This window comes from Eupeodes corollae, chromosome 3 (assembly GCF_945859685.1).
Source record: "Eupeodes corollae chromosome 3, idEupCoro1.1, whole genome shotgun sequence".
NCBI classification, from domain to species: domain Eukaryota; kingdom Metazoa; phylum Arthropoda; class Insecta; order Diptera; family Syrphidae; genus Eupeodes; species Eupeodes corollae.
The window spans coordinates 62,977,873-62,998,259 of NC_079149.1; the positions used below are offsets into that span (position 1 = coordinate 62,977,873).

The window sequence follows — 20,387 nt, forward strand, 5'->3', positions numbered from 1 at the left end:
CAACTAAAAAAATGTAACTAGCCACAGAGTGTTTTTTGAAGAAACTATTAAGTCCAAAGTTTCTTGTTGTGTCCAAGTACGTCAGCTGTTGGATTATTCCCAAAATACAAATTTCTCAAAAGGGCATTTTTTCGAAAACAATGATATATAGCTATCCCTTACTTCGCACAAACATTCAAATGGTAGCTTTGGAGAATTGACATGAAGGTTGTTTTTTAGAATTGTGTGAGATTATTTTTGAAAAGGAAAAAAACTTAAATTTGTTGATACGCACTCGCAATTTGATCTCTATAATAAGAGAATTTTGTAAAAACAATTTGGTAGTAACGAATTGCAGTGTGTTTGCTACGAACTGTCAAACTCTATTCGCGTTCCACATATCATCCACACTGCAACGAATACATTTTTCGAGCTCAACTTAACCTCAAAATTATACCACTCTTGTTCTGTTTGTTGAAAAGGGTAATTATAAATTGACAATTCGTCGCTGTCTGCGAATAGATATAAATCTCATGTGAAAGGAAAGTCAAAATATGCGAACATCCACAGTTCGCAGTTCGTAGCTCATGTGGAAGATGCTTAAGTCCATAGTCTTCATACATTTTGAGACCGCATTATTGGCCCTTTTTAACTGTCAGTTTTGCCAACAAAAAAGCAAACATCAATATACATTTAGGCAGTTTATAAATAGATAGATTTTTATTGCTCGCCTTAAATAATTTACATTGTTTACAAAATACAAAAAAACCATGACATTCTTCTGGCTCCCTAATTGACAAAACATGAATTGGTAATTTATTTTGTATGAAATATAATTTATAAATAAACAAATTACGAACATGATTCAAAAAGTTTTTTTTTTGAAAAGTTTACTATTGAAATTAAATATTATCTTCAGAAACTCTCATTAACAATTTAGGGCCGGTTTGCAGTACATATAAAGTTTTTTAACGTCGACTTCGTTCAACAATGATACAATTTCATTTTCGTTCAAAAAACCCGTACCAAGAACATTTCTTCGGATGTCTTTAAAAATTGGACATTTACCCATGAAGTGAAATATATCTTCTCTCACTTGTAGATTACATAAGAAGCATAATATTGGTAAATCTTCCCTATGTGGAAGGAAATTGAGAGGTACGAGATCACCACGCAACTTTACCATCATCGAAATCTCCTCTACGCTGTATTCATCCCGGAAATAGTTCTTCGCCTCCAAATTTTGACTGAGTAGACTGTAAATTGCTCTGTGCAGAGGCCCAGTTGCTTCATTGATGCATTTCCGCTTTTCTCTCAGATGCGTTTTCATATTTATTTTTTTTATCAAAATCACTCCAAGGTATTTGAACTCTTTGACAATCTCTATATTTTCACCATTGTAGTTCAATTTTTCATTAAGGCAGTTTTTACCTCCTCCGTTCTTGAACTTTTCCATGTTTACTATTAGGTTCCGTATGTTACAGTACTCAAAAATCCGGTTCATCATAAGCTGTAGTGATTCTGGTAATGACGTGAGAACCACAATATCATCCGCAAACAAGAGTTCTCTAATTAATTCTCCCGCGTGTACGATACCAGCAGGTAAGAAATCAAGTAAGTCTTCGATAAATAGAGCGAATAGGCTTGGACTCATCGTGCAGCCTTGTCTAACGTCTGATTCAGTTCTGAACCAATCCGAATTTTCTTTACAATTCCAAACTGCTGCATTAGTATCCATATACAGGCTTTGCAAGACTCTTCCAAATTTTAACAAAATTCCCATACCAAGGAGCTTATAGAAAAAAAACTTGACTATTCACCGTGTCAAATACAGACTTTAAATCCACTGTCCTGATATTTCAATATTCAAGCAAGGTTCTCCAATCTGACGCATATGATTAAACTCTGAGGTTGATCTATTTGGAGGTTTTCATTAAAACCTCTACTAATTCGATGACCCCTATACCCCTATATAATTTGACGAATCTAATTTATTATAATGGTGGGTACGTTCAACGACAATGAATTTTTAATTCAATTTGTTTGCCAAGACGTCAAAATAATATGTTTACCTTAAAAAAAATGTCCTAATCAAAGCATGAAAGATGCAATTATTTTCTTCTTATCAATATGTCTTTTGAAACAGAATTTTGTCTTCAATATTGTCTAAGTAGCATGAGCAAAACTGTTATATACTTGAATAAAAAAAATATTTGGTTGGCGCAATAGTCAGTTGAGAACTAGGGCTTAGTGATTTGAGAAAGCACTTTTCTTGACAAGAATTATGGCTGAAACACATACACGCTTCAGCTTCGGCTTCGCCTAACGTTTACGAGTTCAACCATAGGAATTCAATGCATGCTATCACAATGGAGCTTCGACCTCACGTTTCGTTTGACAATCATAAGGAAAAGAACGTAATGTAACGTAATGTGACTCTCTAGTTCCATTATGTGAACATTTGCTTTGTCTCACAGCTCAACAGCTGAAAAAAATTTCAACAAACAAAATATTTGCTCTTTGGAGGAATGAAATAATAGAAATGTCATTCAAAGCAACCGCAAAGCAGGCCTATCGTAACGCAGACGAAGCCAAAGCTGAAGCGTGCTCGTGATTCAGCCATTACTCTTAGAGAATTTGTCAATTCCTCGCAAGAGGCAGTAACCGTGATATAAAACTTTAGATGGCATAGGAAGGATCGAACCCAAGACATCTGGCATTACAGGCCAACGCACTTTTTTTTGAATCTTAAAACTATCTGGAAGATAGTCAAAAATTCATAAAACTAGCCTAATTAACCATTGCTTACAACTTACTTACTGGTCCCATACGGACACTCTAAGCTAAACAGTCCAACGCACTAACCTTTATGCAACCGGTACTATTCTTGATTCTTGTGAAAAAAAAATATGGAAGCATTATTTACCATGACAAATTTTGACAGATTGTTCAAAAAACACGATCAATCATTGTCGTGATTTCGTATAAGATCATTAAAAATGTTTGTTCCTCCTGTAACCAACATAACAACATTTGTCTAAAGATTCGAGAAATATTGATAGAAATAAGAATTGTGAAGAAAAAATTCAAATTTTCCTTCATCTGTTTATTAGGATATATAACTGTAAATTTATTAAATTTCTTATAAAGAAAAAAGTTTATAAAAATCTGTGCCATAATAACAAACTACACTTTTCGTGTTATAAGTGCAAGATACACATATCTTCCATTCCATATTCTATTCTTTTAAGTAAAGGTAATATCAGCTGTTGTTTTTTACAGAAATATGTACAAAAAGTGCCGAATAGTTTAACATAAGTTTTAGTAATAGAGCGACCTCTGAACTTAATTTTAATTTAATAATATTTAGCTCAATGAAAGGGTACAGCTTTTTGTATTTAATATCACTATCTATATTTATTGTTTAGATATAAAAATCATTATTAGAATGTCAGCAAGAATTCTGTCTTTAATATGAGCTTCTATGTTTTAAATATAAAATTTGTCGTTCTGAACCCCACATTACGGAACCCCACAAAACGGCGGACATTATCTGTCAGAAGTACTACTGAAATCCCACAAATTCATTTTTTTATAGTGAACAAATCCGATAATCACTAATACCAAAAACCTTAGTAGTGACACCAATTAAAAATGCCATAAGAAACTTTAAATCGAAGACAGTGTTTTTACTTGACGCTTTTGATTAAATTCATTTTGATCGTATTATTTTATATTAGTGCAAAGTTAAACGTTATGCTTTAAACGTCAAAATGAGTTGCCCGAACAAATGAAATCTGAACACCGTCAAACGGACCTTAAAATCCCTTGAGTTCCGATCCCAACTGACAATTGTGACACAATTTTCTCCTAAAACTTAAAATGGCAATACCTTAAAAATTGGCTCGTCATATTTATCGGTTAGTTTTTAGTTATATACATATATGTATATATACTTTCATATCGAATTTTGCTGTAGCTATATCAAAAAGCTCGCAAAGAGAAGAAATTGCCTTTAAAAATCGAACAAATCAAATGATTTAAAATATTTTCTTATTAATAAAAGAGTCGAATAGTTTGTTGTGGTGTAAAATTAATAAATAATAATGGTAAATTGAATTTATTAAGCTCGGCAGTGTTTTTTCTATTCGTTTTTTATCTCCATACTCCCTTGCATCTTAATCAAAAGAAAAAAAATCCTATATTTTATTGCCTTAAAAACGAATCCCGTTTTGTCCAAATGTACATAACACGACAATATTGAAATTTTGTAATTCCACTAACGGAGATTACTCAATTTGGCAATTTGGAGTGAAAAAAGGAATTATCCTTCGATACTCTAATATAAATATATGTTATAATTATGGTTCAGTGATGCTGATATATTATTTTCTTGGTGAATTTTTCAGGGTAACGAAACATCCTTGCCCATGGAGATGTGCTCCAATTGTAAGTATCCAACAAAATTAAGTATATTCTTGATTTTCTGAATAATTCTCGTGTCTTTTATAATGGTTGCGATCAGCATTCAACATTTATTAGGTTAACATAATGAGCCTAGACTCTGCTATGGCTCTCATTTTAACAAGGTTAACAAATTAGAAATTTGTCCTATTTAGGCGTAGATATATCCTACAAAAATCAGAACAAAAAAGTATGTATATAAAACAACTTTCGTGTGTATGTGTAAAGGAGTTGTTCAAAGTTAAATTTTTCTTCATTTATTCTACGCAGGATCACAATCTATCCTTTTGTGTAAATAGAATTCGAAATAATATTTATCAGAATTAAATTGTTCAAAAAAGAAAACCCTAAGTGTACAGACAAAAAACAAACCCACCTGTTACGACCGCGACGAGAACAAAGTAGAATATTTGTTGTAGATAATAAATGCGAAGGAAATTGTTCCCTTTCGCTTTGCCATTGCCACCCTCATTTCTGCCGCGAGTTCTTCAAAAGCTTTTTGGCTGTAGCTAATGGTATTTATGTTTAATTAATAGATATTTTGTTCACTTCGATTATTTTTAGATTTTTGAATAAAAAAATGATGTTTACACACTTTCATGTGTTTTGTACCATGTGCTTGAAAAAATTCTTAGCAGGTTTATTGTTTGAAAATTGATTGAGAAAAAAGGATTCAATTATTCTTTTTTCTCAATAAACATTCAGACCCTTTTATTGCGAAGAGATTTCGTGTCTTAGGAAGGTCAATTTCATAAGTAGAAGGACGGACACGAAGAAATTGGAATGGCAATTAACAAAATTGTTAATTGTATGAAAAGATTTTCTTTTGACAATTTTGTTTTTACGCTGCACCTAAAAGAAGGTAGACAGAAAAAGACGGGTATGCTTTTATATTTTATTTGTTTTTCTTCGATTTCAAAATTATTTCTTCTGGTAATTCTACATATATAACTGGCGGATAACAATAGTTTGATTGCAGCTGTAAATAGTTTAGTGCGCTGCAATATGAAGCAATTCATGTAACGAAAAATGATATGTATAGCAAATTTTGATTAAATACATATTTATGTTTTCAAATAAATTGGGAATACACTTATTTTCGATTTCAATGCGAAAGATGGTTCCAATGTAAGTCTAAGTACCTATGAATTTCCAATTTTGACTAATGAAACTCCAATTAGCACCGTAGTATTAAAGTCTAAGAGCTTGTTGTTAAATTAGCAACTTTAGATTTTAATATTCTAATACGTATGAACAGCACATACCTAGTTAGAAATTGAGCACCTTGTTTTACTTTTCATAAATTTAAAGGTTGTGCTGGCTGTTATATGTTAACCGCAACCCTTAACAAATATTTGTTTATAGGATAAAAAGAGAAATTCGATATTCCTACGTTTTTGGCTTCCAATAAATAGTTATTTTCTTAAAACCATTTAATTTTCAATTTATTTTGTTATTATGAAATTAGTTATGTATATTTTATTTACACTACATATACATAGCACTGTTTTCATAGTACTTCATCAGATATGTTTAACATCTGTAAGCAGAAAAATTATAATTTTCGCCTGGACACGAATTTAGCACATTAAACAGTTTCTTGATAAAATCTTACTTACCGTTATCAATTCTAAGTTTATCTTGGTATTTGGTAGAGAACCCTTTATTTTGCAGTACAGAAGCAATTCTTGGCAAACTTTCAACCAAAGCCTCACATCGTGACTTTGGAATTGCATACCAAGCATTTTGAATCTCCGGCCACAATTGTGTTAAATTGGTTGGTTTTTTTGCTCAATGTGATGTTCAACATCATTCCACAAATTCTCAATCGGGTTAATATCGGGTGATTGTGCTAGCCACTTCAAAACGTCGATTTTATTCACCTCTAAGGCACACTTCACACTTTGAAGTGTGTTTAGGGTCGTTGTCGTGTATGAAGCACCAAAATAACGGAAAATTGTCTTCTGCGTAGGGTATCATATGATCCAACAGGATATCTCTGTACACGTTCTGGTCCATTCTGGTGTCAGTGTTTACGATTGAGACAACGCTAAACTAATTGGTTTGTCTAGGTGAGCTTTGGCAAACTGTAACCTAGATTTCAGATTTTTTTGTTGATGCAAGCGGCTTTCTTTAAGCAACGCACCCACGTAGATTATTTTCATTTAATCGGCGTCTTATGGTCCTCGAGGAAATATTTACTCCAAAGTTCGTTGAAGTTCGCTTCTAATGGCACTGGAGGCCTTAAACGGATCCTTGGTCGATATCCTATTAATAATACTATCTTCATTTGTAGTTGTCTTTTTGGCCAAGGGGTTTTGTTTAACGTTTTTAATCACTCCAAACTTTTTGAAATGACGAAGAGCATTATAAACCAGCTTCCTGGAGCATTCTAAAAACTTAAATGTGTTACCGTCCGCCCTTTTTATTTCATTTTTAAGATCAGACTTCTTTTTTCTTTGAGCACCATTTTCCTTTTGCTATGACTAATTAATTTTGTTTTTATTTTTTTTTAAATATAGAGCATTAAAGAAATGTTTAATTACCTCAAAAACTATTATTTCCTTTTTAAAAAACACAAAAATTTAAAATACACTCTTTGATTGCAAAACGGGCTAAATGTATGTCCATCTAAAAACGACGCAAATCACAAACAATCTTTATTTTTTGCAAAACGGTATTTTACTTTTCAATCATTTACACAGTGTAACAACATACAAATGAACCGTTACTTGCAAGTAATAAAGAATTGAAAGTGGAAAAAATACTTGTACTCTTTTCAATGTGCTAAATTCGTGTGCACCACTGTATGTACGCTGTTGAATTTAATGGTTGATGTAAAATTGTAAACCATATTTATTAAGGTCCATGTAATGAATGTAATGCCAAAGGTATTGGATTAAATACTTGTTGGTGCCTTCTAAAGGTTTTCTTCATTGGTACTGTCTTTTGCGAAGAATTGAAAAACCCTCCAAGAGTAATTGATGTATTTAAAAGCGCTTTCTTAGATTAGCTCCACCTCTTCCCTGACATTACTTGCACAGAGGAATGGTTGAGATTTCCAAGTCACTAGTTCTTCGTTCTCAATGAGCTGTTCCGCCGCCTAATTTATTTATTTATACACTGGTTAACCGAGTATCAAGAGTTCGTATAATGAGGTCTTAATGTTTTTTAGTTGTTCATTAAACAATCTCTTATTTAGTGCATTATTCTGCATCTTAAGAATATTTAATCCATGTGCATTGGTATGTACATAAGTTTGTAGGAACTTCTGTTTTATGCAGTTTAGAAACATTAGTTTTCCGTGCGTTACCCCCATTTTGTACACTCTTGAATGACACTTTAATCCTTTTGGAAGAGAAAGATAAAGTCTAGGACATAAAGTTCACCAGATCCATATCCATTTCATCCTCACATTAAAGGCTCTATAGATCATTTTTTAAAAATCTATTCTATAAAAAATTATTTGGAAAGATGCAAGGGGCTTTTCATGGTGCCACTCGAGAAATATCAAACTTAAACTACTGAGTGTCAAACATAACCACGATTTTGTAATGTTTTGATTGAAAGTCTTTTCAAAGTCCCATACCCCGCCTTGTACCGAAGAGATATATAGAGAATTTGGTAGGTTTAGCAAATACATGGAAAATACTTTAGAATCAACATCGCATTTCTCTGGGAAGCCCAGTGTTTAGAATTAGAGAAAAACAGGAACTTTTAAATTCTTAAGATACAGTTAACCGAAGCAGCGTCTAAAACATCAATAGATACAATGCCAGTCACTATAATGGCTGAATCACAAACACGCTTTAGCTTCGGCTTCGTCTGTGTTACGGTGGGCCTGCTTCGAGGTTGCTTTGAATGACATTTCTATTATTTCATCCCTCCAAAAAGGAAATATTTTGTTTGTTGACATTTTTTTACAGCTGTTGAGCTGACAAACAAAGCAAATGTTCAGATAATTGAACTAGAGCTTCCGTTTGAAGTCACATAACGTTATTTTCCCTACGATTGTCAAACGAAACGTGAGGTCGAAGCTTCATTGTGATAGCACGCATTGAATTCCTACGGCTGAACTCGTAAACGTCAGGCGAAGCCGAAGCTGAAGCGTGTTTGTGATTCAGCCATAATACGTCAATGGCCAATAGGGCTGAGGTGAGGGTTTGAACTAAATGCATTGCTAACAAACTGAAAACAAATATGTAGCTTTGAAGATGAATGCTAATTACCTGAATGGAAGTTTATACATTTGTTTAATTCCAATGGTATGTTAACTTTTCTCTTAAAGAACACATGTCAGCCAATAAGAAACGAAAGACGGAAACGGTCTAGTCACTGATAAAGCTTCGGTTCCCATCGATCACCGAAATCAAGCATCAGTGAGCGCGGTTAGTAGAAAGATGGAGGACCGTCTCGAAACCTACCGCGTGCTGTTCTCAGTTGTTCTTTCTTTCTGTCTGTTGTTCTTTCTCTTCTGTCTTGTATTAATGTTTTGTGTTGTTATCACCTTATATAGTCTAGTCACTCAAAGTGCTGTGTTCTCTACTCTATCATTTATGTTCTGAGTAGTGTGAAATGTAATGTAATGTAAAAAAGAAACGAAAGTATATATTTTTTGTCAGTTTTTTATTTGATTTACATAAATTAAAGATATATACTGTATTTCATATAAAACTGAGTGAATAATTAATTAATTAGTAGCTTTTCCTTTTCTATCGCATATGATACTAAGGGTATTTCAGATATTAATTTTTCATTTACGGTGAATCTTGATGCTTCTTATTGTGAAGGATATAAAGCAATGTTTAGACTTTAAAGTGGATTTGGCCAAGCATGTGAGTCTTGGAAGTCAAATGCCAGTGGGCATCTATGCCCTGAAAATTATTCGTTCACCCATAAAAATAATATTTCCTTATATTATAACTTATGACAGTTTTTGTTGTTATTGAGACCCATTCACCTAGACACTTTTTCCTCTTTTGGGGATTGGGGATTTCGTTTCCTATTTCTTTACTTTTTATCATTTTAGTAGCTTTAAACAAAAGTAAAAAGTGTTGTTTAATTTGTATAAGATATGAGTCCCAGGAGAATATATAAAGGCAACTAATTAATAAATAAAATAAATAAATTGGGTGGTGCAGCAGTCCGTTGAGATCTAGAGCCTAGTGACTTACAACTCTGGACCATTCCTGTTAGGGAGTACTTTTGTCGGGCATGGAGGGTCCCGTAGTTTCCTCTCAAGAGGCAGTACCCGTAAAAAAAAAAATTTAGATGGCATAGGCAGGGATCGAACCCAAAACTTCTGGCATGACAGTCATACACACTTCTTTTTTTTAATTAATTCTTATTACTTCAATCTTAAACCTATCTTAAGGCCGTGTGTGAATTGCGTTAAAATGTGTGTTAAAATTTAACCAGCGTTAAAATTTGAAACTAATGAGGTGAATAAAATGGGTTAAAATTTATTGAGCTGTGGAGCAGGTTAAAGTGTGTTAAAATTTGACGTTTCTATTGATAGAGAAATTTGTTCTTGCTTTTGCAATTTTGCATTCAAATCAAATGGAAATGGAGCAAGAAAAAAATCGAAGGCAGGCTGGAAAACCATACATAAAATGTAGGTTTGAAATTAATTAATTTATATAAATTCAGTGCTTTTGTTTTCTAGGGTCTCACGAAGAAAAAATAAAACTTATTCAAACTAGGATGATATGTTTACATCTAAAAATGTTCACGACATTTGATCTCATCGTTGTTGAAAATTGCATCGATGTCTTCTGAAAACACTTGAAGTCTTCCATAGCTTACACGGGTAATCTGCCTATAGAATTTATTATTGGAAAACTTTTAACTTGAACGTCACCTAATAACTTACCCCACGCTCTCTTCTCTGTTTAATTGAATTTCTTGTTATAATGCTTTGATATTTTAAAAGATATAAAAGAATCACAGCAAAATACTTTAAATTTGTCATTTTTCTGAACCAAATACGAATTAATTGTTTTGTTTCTTTTGAAATGTATGACAGATACCAACAATTTTTCAGTGTTACCACACCGAATAAATCAATTAATCAAAATGGAAATTTTGTTTGAATATTTTTGACTGTTGTTTTAAAATATGACATTAGAATCGAGAACAATAAATAAAAAAGATTTTTTTAGTTTCAGAGACTTTTTATTAACCCTGTTTTCTTAAAAGTATGTTTTGTAAGCGAAATTATGTTTCCGCGAAAAAGAAAACCAATTTTTGTACAGGGAAATTTCTTAAATTGTCGAGGGAAATTTTTTTAACCTGCGCAGAAATCTTGGTTAAAATAATTGTTTTAACGCAATTCACACAGCAAATGGCTAAATTTGATCCCACCTCAAAGAAGACGTCAAATTTTAATTGTGGTAGAAGTTTTAACGCATATTTTAATGCAATTCACACACGGCCTAAAGCTAGACAAAAATTCATAAAACTAGCCTAATTAACCATAACTTACAAATAACTTACTGGTCCCATACGGACACTCTAAGTAAGTCCTAAGCACTTACCATCATGCCACTTATTGCTACAAGACAACTAATCACAATTACTCAATTCGGAACTATTCTTTGATCAAAAAGTTTACCAAAAATCTGATTTTTTTTACCAAACAATTTAGAAAACCTAGTTTTCACCAGGTTAGTCACAAATCACAATAAACTAAGTACATCACGTTATGTTGGTGTATAAATTCTTAATCGAATCGTCTTTCAAGATATTTGCTGTTAGTATAATCTAGCCTTTGCTCAAAATGTTCATTTTACTGAATGGAAAAATAGTTATACTTAAAAGTAAGGAATGTTAAACAAAATGATTCAAAAGAATCCAATATAAATCTAAATATGTATACGATTTAAAAATGAAATCTCCATTTAAAATAATAAATCTACGATTTATTTTACAGTTGATGCAGATGAAATCCGTCGATTGGGAAAACGTTTTCGAAAACTCGATTTGGATAATTCGGGAGCGCTTAGTGTCGATGAATTTATGTCCCTCCCTGAACTCCAACAAAATCCACTAGTTCAGCGTGTCATAGATATATTTGATGCAGATGGAAATGGCGAAGTAGACTTCAAAGAATTCATTCAAGGTGTTTCACAGTTTAGTGTCAAAGGAGATAAACTATCAAAATTACGCTTCGCATTTCGCATATACGATATGGATAATGATGGTTATATATCAAATGGTGAACTTTTTCAGGTATTATAATATTTCATATTATTTAAAAAAAATTATTTATAACTATATATACATTATATTAAATGATTGTTCATGTGAAATATGTATAGACGTTGTGAGAAGAACAAAATTGCCAATCGGAAGATTTGTAATCCCTCACACGAAAATAGACTTGAAAAGAAAATTAAAATATGCATCCACACTATGTCGATTGCAAAAACATTTGAGATATTATTCGCTGTCCACTTACTAATGACTTATGTATTAATAATCATATTTGCATCATCTGCTTTTGAAACTGATAATGATTAAGTTATAATCGTGGTACTCGTACACGCATATTTCATTTATTTATAATTCCTTTAATACTAACGATAACAATTCTTAATACATTCTTAAAATCTAAAAACTTGAACTAGAGTGTTGGAAAATATTAATTTGCAATTTATACTTTTTATATTATCATTTGGTGAATTAATACAAGAGTGAAATTTATTATAGATTTCAATTAATTGCTATGTACAGTGTGCACCATAGTTTTATCTGCTTAATTTAGTATTTAATGGTTTCTAAAGTTTTAACAACCAAGAACTGATGGCGATGAAAAAACTGCAATTACATCCTATGATTTGTCGAAGAAGGAAGATTTATGAGAAAAGCAAATGGATCACGGAAAGCACGGCCAAATTTCTTAATAAAACCCAGAACTCTATTTGCTTTTTTAACTATGAAGTTAATATGTTCATTAAATGTTAGTTTAGGATATAAAACAACACCCAAGTGAGAAAATATGTACATGTACTCTACTTAAAGGACAAGAATCAAACATGTAACTAAAGACGATTGGAACTTTTTTGCGTGTTAAACTCATGGTTTTACATTTGTCAACATTTAAAACAAGACGAATATTATTGCACCATTCCCTAAATTATATTAAGTCTTCTTCTTTCTTAATTTCTTGAACAATTTTAATGTTATCAGCATATATTAGGACAGACGAATTTTGTATGTTCGAAACCAAGTCATTTATAAATAAAACAAATAAAATAGGACCAAGTTGACTACCCTGGGGGCCACCAGAGTTCACAACAAATTAACTTGAACACTCATTACGAAATTAAACACTAGCGTCTATCTTGCAAATATAAGGAGATCCAGTTTATGAAATAGTCGTTTAAACCTTGCTGTGATGGTTTTAAAAGTAATGTTTTATGACACAATTTGTCAAAGGCCTTGCTGAAATCAGTTTTTCAAAAACATCTAAACACAAGGACGTAAAGTGAAACAGATTAGTAACAGTTGAATTTTTTCAACAAACTATGATGGTTTTCACAGATAATTGAATTACACCGAAAAGAAAGGACGCTACATACGATTGACTCAAACAGTTAAGGTATCACAGATAGTTTAGCAATAGTCTGGTAGTTCAATATTTCGATTTTAGGACCTTTTTTGGGTACTAATATTATGAAGGAGCGCTTCCAGATAAAAGGAAACAGCGAGTTACTTAACCCTGCAGTCGTCGCGCACCAAAATGTAACACCAGTCGTCGCATGGATTACATTATGGTATCCATTTTAAGATTAGAATAAAACCAAAATGCTTTAATTTTTCCAAATTTATTTTGGCCTTAAAATGTATTTACATGTAATTACTATTTAACTGTATGTCCTAAAAGAGACGAAAAATCCCCACGACAAGTTTCCTAGGAATACTCCATTTCGTATGAGTGGATAACAATAGTAATCCGCGCGGCGACTGCAGGGTTAAAGAAGTGTTAAAAAGAACACATAACAGATGTGCTAAATACGCAGCACTTTTCTTTAAAATGTGTGATAGTATACCGTCAGGACTAGGACTAAAACATTCGTCAAGTTGTAGGATACTATAGATACTACAGCAACTTCACTTATAACGAAATTGATAGAATTTAATTTGATTTCATTGCAAATTCTATTGTAATACAAAATATTGACCGCAAATCACTTCGGTTTTAATTTTTAACTTAACTTAACTTAACTTTTTTATTGTTGTATGTGTTTGACCAATTCTTTTTTAATACTTATTAATTGTGTTTTATTAGGCTCTTTTGGTCTTTTTAACTTAACTTAACTTAACACTAACTTAACAATTTCTTTTTAAGGTCTTGTTATCAGTTTTTAACATTAATTCATGTGGGCCCTAAGGCTCTTTAATTTACAACAACTTACAATTTTGATTTTATTATTTACTACTCGTACGTTTAAATTAATTTATAGCTAGTCAATGAAATTTATAATAAAAACACATTAATATATTTCAGGTACTTAAAATGATGGTAGGAAATAATCTTAAGGATACACAGTTACAACAAATTGTAGATAAAACTATTTGCTTTGCCGACAAAGATGAGGACGGTAAAATTTCATTCGACGAATTCTGTTCGGTTGTTGGAAATACTGATATTCACAAAAAAATGGTTGTAGATGTTTAAGTTAATGTATGCCATGTTTAAATTTTTATACATTACTTTTTGTCATGTTTTGTATTTTTTAGACCATGTTCTTAAATCTTGTATTTTTTTAAAACTAACATCAAAATTGTTTTCCTCATATTAAATATAAAATATATACTTTAAAAAGTCTTTTTATATATAAATGTAAATGAAAAAAACAAAAAAGAATAAATAATAATGAAACAAACAATTTTGGGAATATATATTGAAACAAAAAGAAAAACTTGATATGATTTAGCAAAAACTCGAAAATAACGTTTTATATGTAAATCAATCTTTCATTTCTCATTTTATTGATAGCACTTTAAATATAAATGAAAGATGATCAAAATATTATTGAACAACTAACACAACTGAAACAAATTTAACAATACCAAAAAGGTTTTTTCATTTCTTTCTAGCAAAAGATATCAATATAAAATTAAAAAGCAAACATTTTCTACTTCAAACTTAATACTTATATTTAAGTAATTAAAAAAAAATCTATAATAAATATTAAAGGAACAACATTAGGATCATTAGAAAAATTACATACAAATTAATAAATAATAATTATTATAGTAAAGCAAAACAGAAACTAACACGAAAGATTCCCTTTTTAATAAAATGCATGTTAAATAAATTGAAAAAGAAAACTGTTACACCTCTCCCGTTTTTTCACATACTTTTTTTTTTCAAAATTAACTTGTTTTATTTAATATGTCGTTTTGAACAAATATTAAATGAATACTTTTATATTTCTTGCATTTTTTGTAAATTGTAAAAAGAGTAAAAATTATTTTACATATAACTCTAGTCAACGTGAATTTTTTAAATCCTTTTTACTGTCATAAGGTTTTATTTTTTATTTGCCATATATAATGTTAATAGAAAACAAAGAATAAATATTTTTACAATATGTATATTATTTTTTTTGTTTAATATGAAGATTTTTGGTTTTGTTTATATTTTTTTTCAATATTATTTTGTTCTTTTTGAGAATATTTTGTATGGTTTTGTATGCCCTTATTTTTAATTCGTTCCAAAATCAATTTCATAGGTTCCCGAGATATCGATTATTCGAATTCTGAAACCTTCTCTTCGAATTGATTCAAGTTGAAGACATTTACAATTTGTTTAAAGGCATAATTTTGCTACTGTAGAGTTATATTTTGGGGGCACGTTATTGCCCATTCTCTCAATATATTTACCTGTGATTTGGCTATGATTTTACTTAACTATATACTTTTCTATATCGATCTTTCATCTTCACATAGGTGCATACATTTCTAAAAGCCCATTGTCATTTAGGTATTGCAGTCAATACCATTCTGGCCTCGGCCAAGAGTACCTACCCTATGGTTCGTCCTGTTGATTCATGACTTCAATTAAAATTCGAAATTGTCCAAATCTACAGCTCTGCCAAACCAAACTTACAGCCCTTTTTTGCTATTCGATTCGATCCCATAAGTTCTATCCACCTTTTATTTCATGGGTCCCAAATTTATTATTGTTTAAATCTATTTATTTTAAACTCTTTATACATTTTTTGTTTCAACTCATATTTGGGAATATTTGTATTTTTTTTTGAATTTCACATCGATGTGTTTTATTTGACGGATGATGGAATACACATTACACACAGTGAACTTTTAGCAAAATAGGGCTGGTATAGTTATAATTAAATACGCTTTTCTTAAACATAATATTCTATCAATATAATTTGTATTTTTATTTAAATACTATCAATGCAATATTATCTTTATTTTTGTTTTAAATCAAATTCCATCTTTGTTACCTATATGAAATTTTACATATTACAGGATTAAATCTTAAATGTAAATTATTTTTAGAATAATAAATATGAATCTAAATAAATGCTAATTTAAAAAAAAAAGATTTTTTTTTAACAATTCTCTAGTTGGTGTCTATTTCTATTAACTAGCAACCCCAGCCGACATCTAGCCTTACATTGATTGACATAAACAGAGTTGATTTAATAAATGACAATTAACTCTAGATCTGTCAAAAAACAAATTGATTTATTTTTGAATTGAGATCGAATCTGCTGATCTGGATTTTTCGGCAGATTCACCCCTTTCTGCACAAAACTAATACAATTTTTAAAAAATATTTAGCTGGTATTTTGACACCTCTACCGTACACCATAGCACGTACACAAACTTACACAATTGCAATGACAAACGAAAAAACAGATCCAATTATGTTCCTGTCCACAAAAAATCAATTTTTAAAGGTAATGTGAATTTACTTCGGAGATATTTAGATCAGTGGAGACTTACTTAATTAATATGTACGAAATACTAAATCTATGAGAGTACGAGGGAGAGAAAAAAGTACAATTTTGTTTAGAATATAAAAAAAGCGAAATACAAGGCGTTTTATGAAACACAGTGGAGTAATTAACTTATTCGTTTTGTGGGAAAGGAAAAATCTAAAATTAGAAATATGATGAAATTTGAAACAATATTTAGAATAATTAAAAAAATAATAATCACATTATTTCATCCTTAATTTATATTGTCAACCAAGTTTAAATTTTGAAAATTTTTAACTAATTGTTTAGCTTATTATTTTTTGCTTTAATAAGTACGCAATTGAAATTTGTATTTACAATAAGTATGTGATTTGCTTTTAAATATGATATTTGTAATTATTAAAATAATTACAAATGCTATTATTACGGCCAACTCAATATTTTTTTAATATTATTTAGACGATAGTATTCTTAGCTTTTCATATTCGTTCTCACATTCCTCTTCTTCGGATGTGGAACTGCAACGACAAAATATGATAAGCTTATTAAATTCTGACCTAAACAGCATTGTTCAATGGGGATTAAAAAACCGCGTGGAATTTAATGCTTCGAAAACCCAATGCTGTCTTGTATCGTTAAAGCGAGATATGCCCCCATTGCCATTATCCATGGATTACACTTGCATCAATGAGACTGAACACCTCTATATCCTCGGTATGTGTGTCACCCATGAATGATCACATAGCGATGTCACCAAAAATGCCACAAGGTGTTTGGGTTTCCTTAGGCGATGCTAGAAATATTACACCCCTTTTGATCTGGCTATTATCTTCAAGACTTATGTACATACGTCCAAAGCTTGAGTATAACTCCCATCTCTGGGCTGGTGCTCCTGCAACTTACTTAAGCCTCTTGGATAGTATTGAACGTAGAGCATTTAAATTGATAGATGATAATATCATTATAAATCATTTACTTGGCTTGAACATCGTCGTAAGGTCTCTTGTTTGACCCTTACTTACCGTTATTTAAACGGCTTATGCTCTAGTGAAATAGCCAGTTGCATTCCTCCCCATAAACAGTTCAACCGTAATACTCGTACTTCTAGGAATGCTCATCAGTATACCCTCAATCCCAATTTCGGCCGTACTGTCAAATACAGAGATTCGTTCTTTAGCCGTACAACGCGAAAGTGGAATGCCTTACCACACTCTATCTTTCCTAGTCATTGCAATATTCAGGAATTCAAAACCAATGTGCACCGACATCTCCTTTTAAACCCTCTCTCCTCTTCCTAGTGCTTACACTGTGCCTCTGCATAATTAATAATTAGGGTAGTAATATCCCCTTTGAGTGTGTGATCATTATAAAAAAAGACCTATATTTGCATCAAAACCAAATTTGTAATTTTGAAAATATTTCAGTTTAAACTGTTACAATAGGAGATTGAGGAATGGAATCGAAATTGAATTGTGAGGATTGTGGTTTCGATCCAGGTATACGTTGTCAGTGGATTGGGGAATTGAATTGAAATGAAATCAAATTGACACTTTGGTTTTATTTGTGTGCGAATTGTGTCGTAAGTAAATTCTATCTTTATTGACACAAAATATCAAATTGCATAGTTTTAAAATGTAAATAAAATAATGTATACAACACAAAACCCCGCACCAAAATTAACTCATCTTATACCGCGTTTACAAGGAGAATTGAATCCGAATTGAATCAGGATTTAGCGCCGTATAGACCTGGATAGAGGTGAATCGAATCGAAAATTTGTTTGTAAACCTGAATCGGGGAATCGAGTTATTGGTGTGTGAGGTCTTGCTTGTGTGCGTGCGATAAGTTTTTCTATCTTGTTTGTTCTAAGCAAAAATACTCCATTTAAATGGAGCATTTTTGGTTCTAAGCTGAATTTAATTTGGCGCTCGTCTTTGTGTTGAGAGCATTGTTATATAATTTGAAAGTTATTCACGTAGCAGTACGCACACAAATACAACCCAAGTGTCATTTCGATTCCATTTGAATTCGATTCCTCGATTCAGTGCCACCATATACCTGGATCGAAATCTCAATTCGATTCGATTCGATTCCTCGATCTCCTCTTGTAACCAGGGTATTAACTGCTTGAACAGAATGAGATGCAGCTATAGCTAAGAAAATCGCTGCAAGCAAGAAAGTAAGAGCATTACACACGCACGCAAGCAAAACCTCACACATCAATAACTCGATTCCTCGATGCAGATTTACAAAACAATTTCCGATTTAATTCACCTCATTTTTCATAGAGGAAATATATTATCTAGAGTCCCGACCTGTACCCGAGGTGAACTCTCTCAAATTCGTTGAATATATGTGAGTGGTGAAATGGGGGATTAGGCTAAAAAACTCATAGAATTTTTGTGACCTGTCAAAAATGATAATCAATTCAAAAATTGCTGATTTTTGAAAACAAATTAAATGATTTTTATGAAAAGTTTCACTAAAAACAAAAAATCATGCAGAAATTATAGGTGCACCATAGAACTGCAATGCGAACGTGGCCCAATTTGAGTTAAGTCCAGTTTTGACATATTAACAACGAGGTGAGAATTTTGACAACTCAACAAAATGTTAACAAGCCAAATTAATTTCCAGTAATGCAAAATTGCAAATGAAGGTAAAACAACTTAAATATCAAATATATTAAAAATGAATATATATAAAAAAAATATCAAATTATATTAAATATCGAAACAAATAACAAAGACTTGCTCTTAAAATCCGAAACCCATTGTTTTATATTGCAATTGAAGTTGTGAAATTGTAATTTTTGGAAGGTCACACAAATTTTATACTTTTTTTAGCCCAATCCCTCATTTTGCTTTTTTTCACCACTTACATGTATTCACCGATATCGAATTTGAGAGAGTTTACCTCGAATGGAATTTGATGGTGTTTCTGGTGGGACGGGTACCGGTCGGGACTCTAGATAATATATTTTCTGTATGCTATGGTGAAAATTTAAAATGATTCCTATAAAATATTTCAATAAAAGTACGAGTATTAAATTGGCTTTGTTTTAGTAACATTCTTACTTTTCTTGTGTTTTTTCGAATGTCGTAAGCTTTGTTGGTCACAAGAATGTGTTTTTGTACCTGAAAAAGGTAACTGAAAAAAATGTTTCATTCATTTTTTGTAAGCGTCTGGTAGCTCTTTTCAGAAACGACATATTTGTAGGAAAATGACTATCACATTTTTGTTTTGACAGCTTTTAAGGTATCAATTCGACTATCACCATATATACACTGCCAATCACTAGGATGAGGCCACATATTTTTCAACCGATTTTCGTTCTTTATACCTGCTGGAAATTTCGTACCAATAAAAATTTACTACATTTGAGTAGGCAGATATTTTCTTTAAAAAAAAGTAATTAAATTAATTTCCCTACATTAATTAAAGAGCTACTTAAAAACAGTATGAAAAAGTGCGTCACTTGGATAAGGCCACATGAAAAATCTTATAAAATATCAAAAAAATGAAAGAAATGTTTACAGTTTTTGGTTTTCAAACATTTATTTATTAGGTTTTTCTCAATTAGTAATGAGTATGCCCCCCATTTTTCGATATGACCTCTATTAGACGGTTTGGAATGGAATCATAAAGTTTTTTAAATAGTCAAGTGAAATCTCATCCCAGGCATCACGGATAGCTTCAATTAAGGAGTCCTTGTCTTCAAATTGTCTACCGCCTTCATAAACTTTTCGAGATAGATATGCCCTTACGTTTTCGATTATGTTCAAGTCCGGTGAATAGGGTAGCCATGGCAAAAGCTCTACGTTTTCTGATAAAATCCAGCTTTTGACAACCCTGGAAGTGTGGATGGGGGCATTGTCTTGTTGAAAAATCCAAGGCAGAGGTCCAAAAATATTTTTCATTTTCGGAAATGAGCGTTCCAACAAGTATTTGTAGCTGCTTCCGTTCATTGTTAGAGAAAGAAAC

General features: G+C 31.5%; 1 protein-coding gene across 1 annotated transcript; it reads left to right on the forward strand.

Moving 5' to 3' along the window:
- Positions 1-3,930: 3,930 nt before the first annotated feature.
- Positions 3,931-15,280, forward strand: LOC129950230 (calcineurin subunit B type 1). The gene is made up of 4 exons (XM_056062096.1): positions 3,931-4,088; positions 4,389-4,428; positions 11,375-11,673; positions 13,955-15,280. Exons 1-4 carry the CDS (start codon positions 4,086-4,088, stop codon positions 14,123-14,125), a joined length of 513 nt encoding a protein of 170 aa, XP_055918071.1. The 5' UTR covers positions 3,931-4,085; the 3' UTR covers positions 14,126-15,280.
- The last annotated feature ends 5,107 nt before the right edge of the window (positions 15,281-20,387 follow it).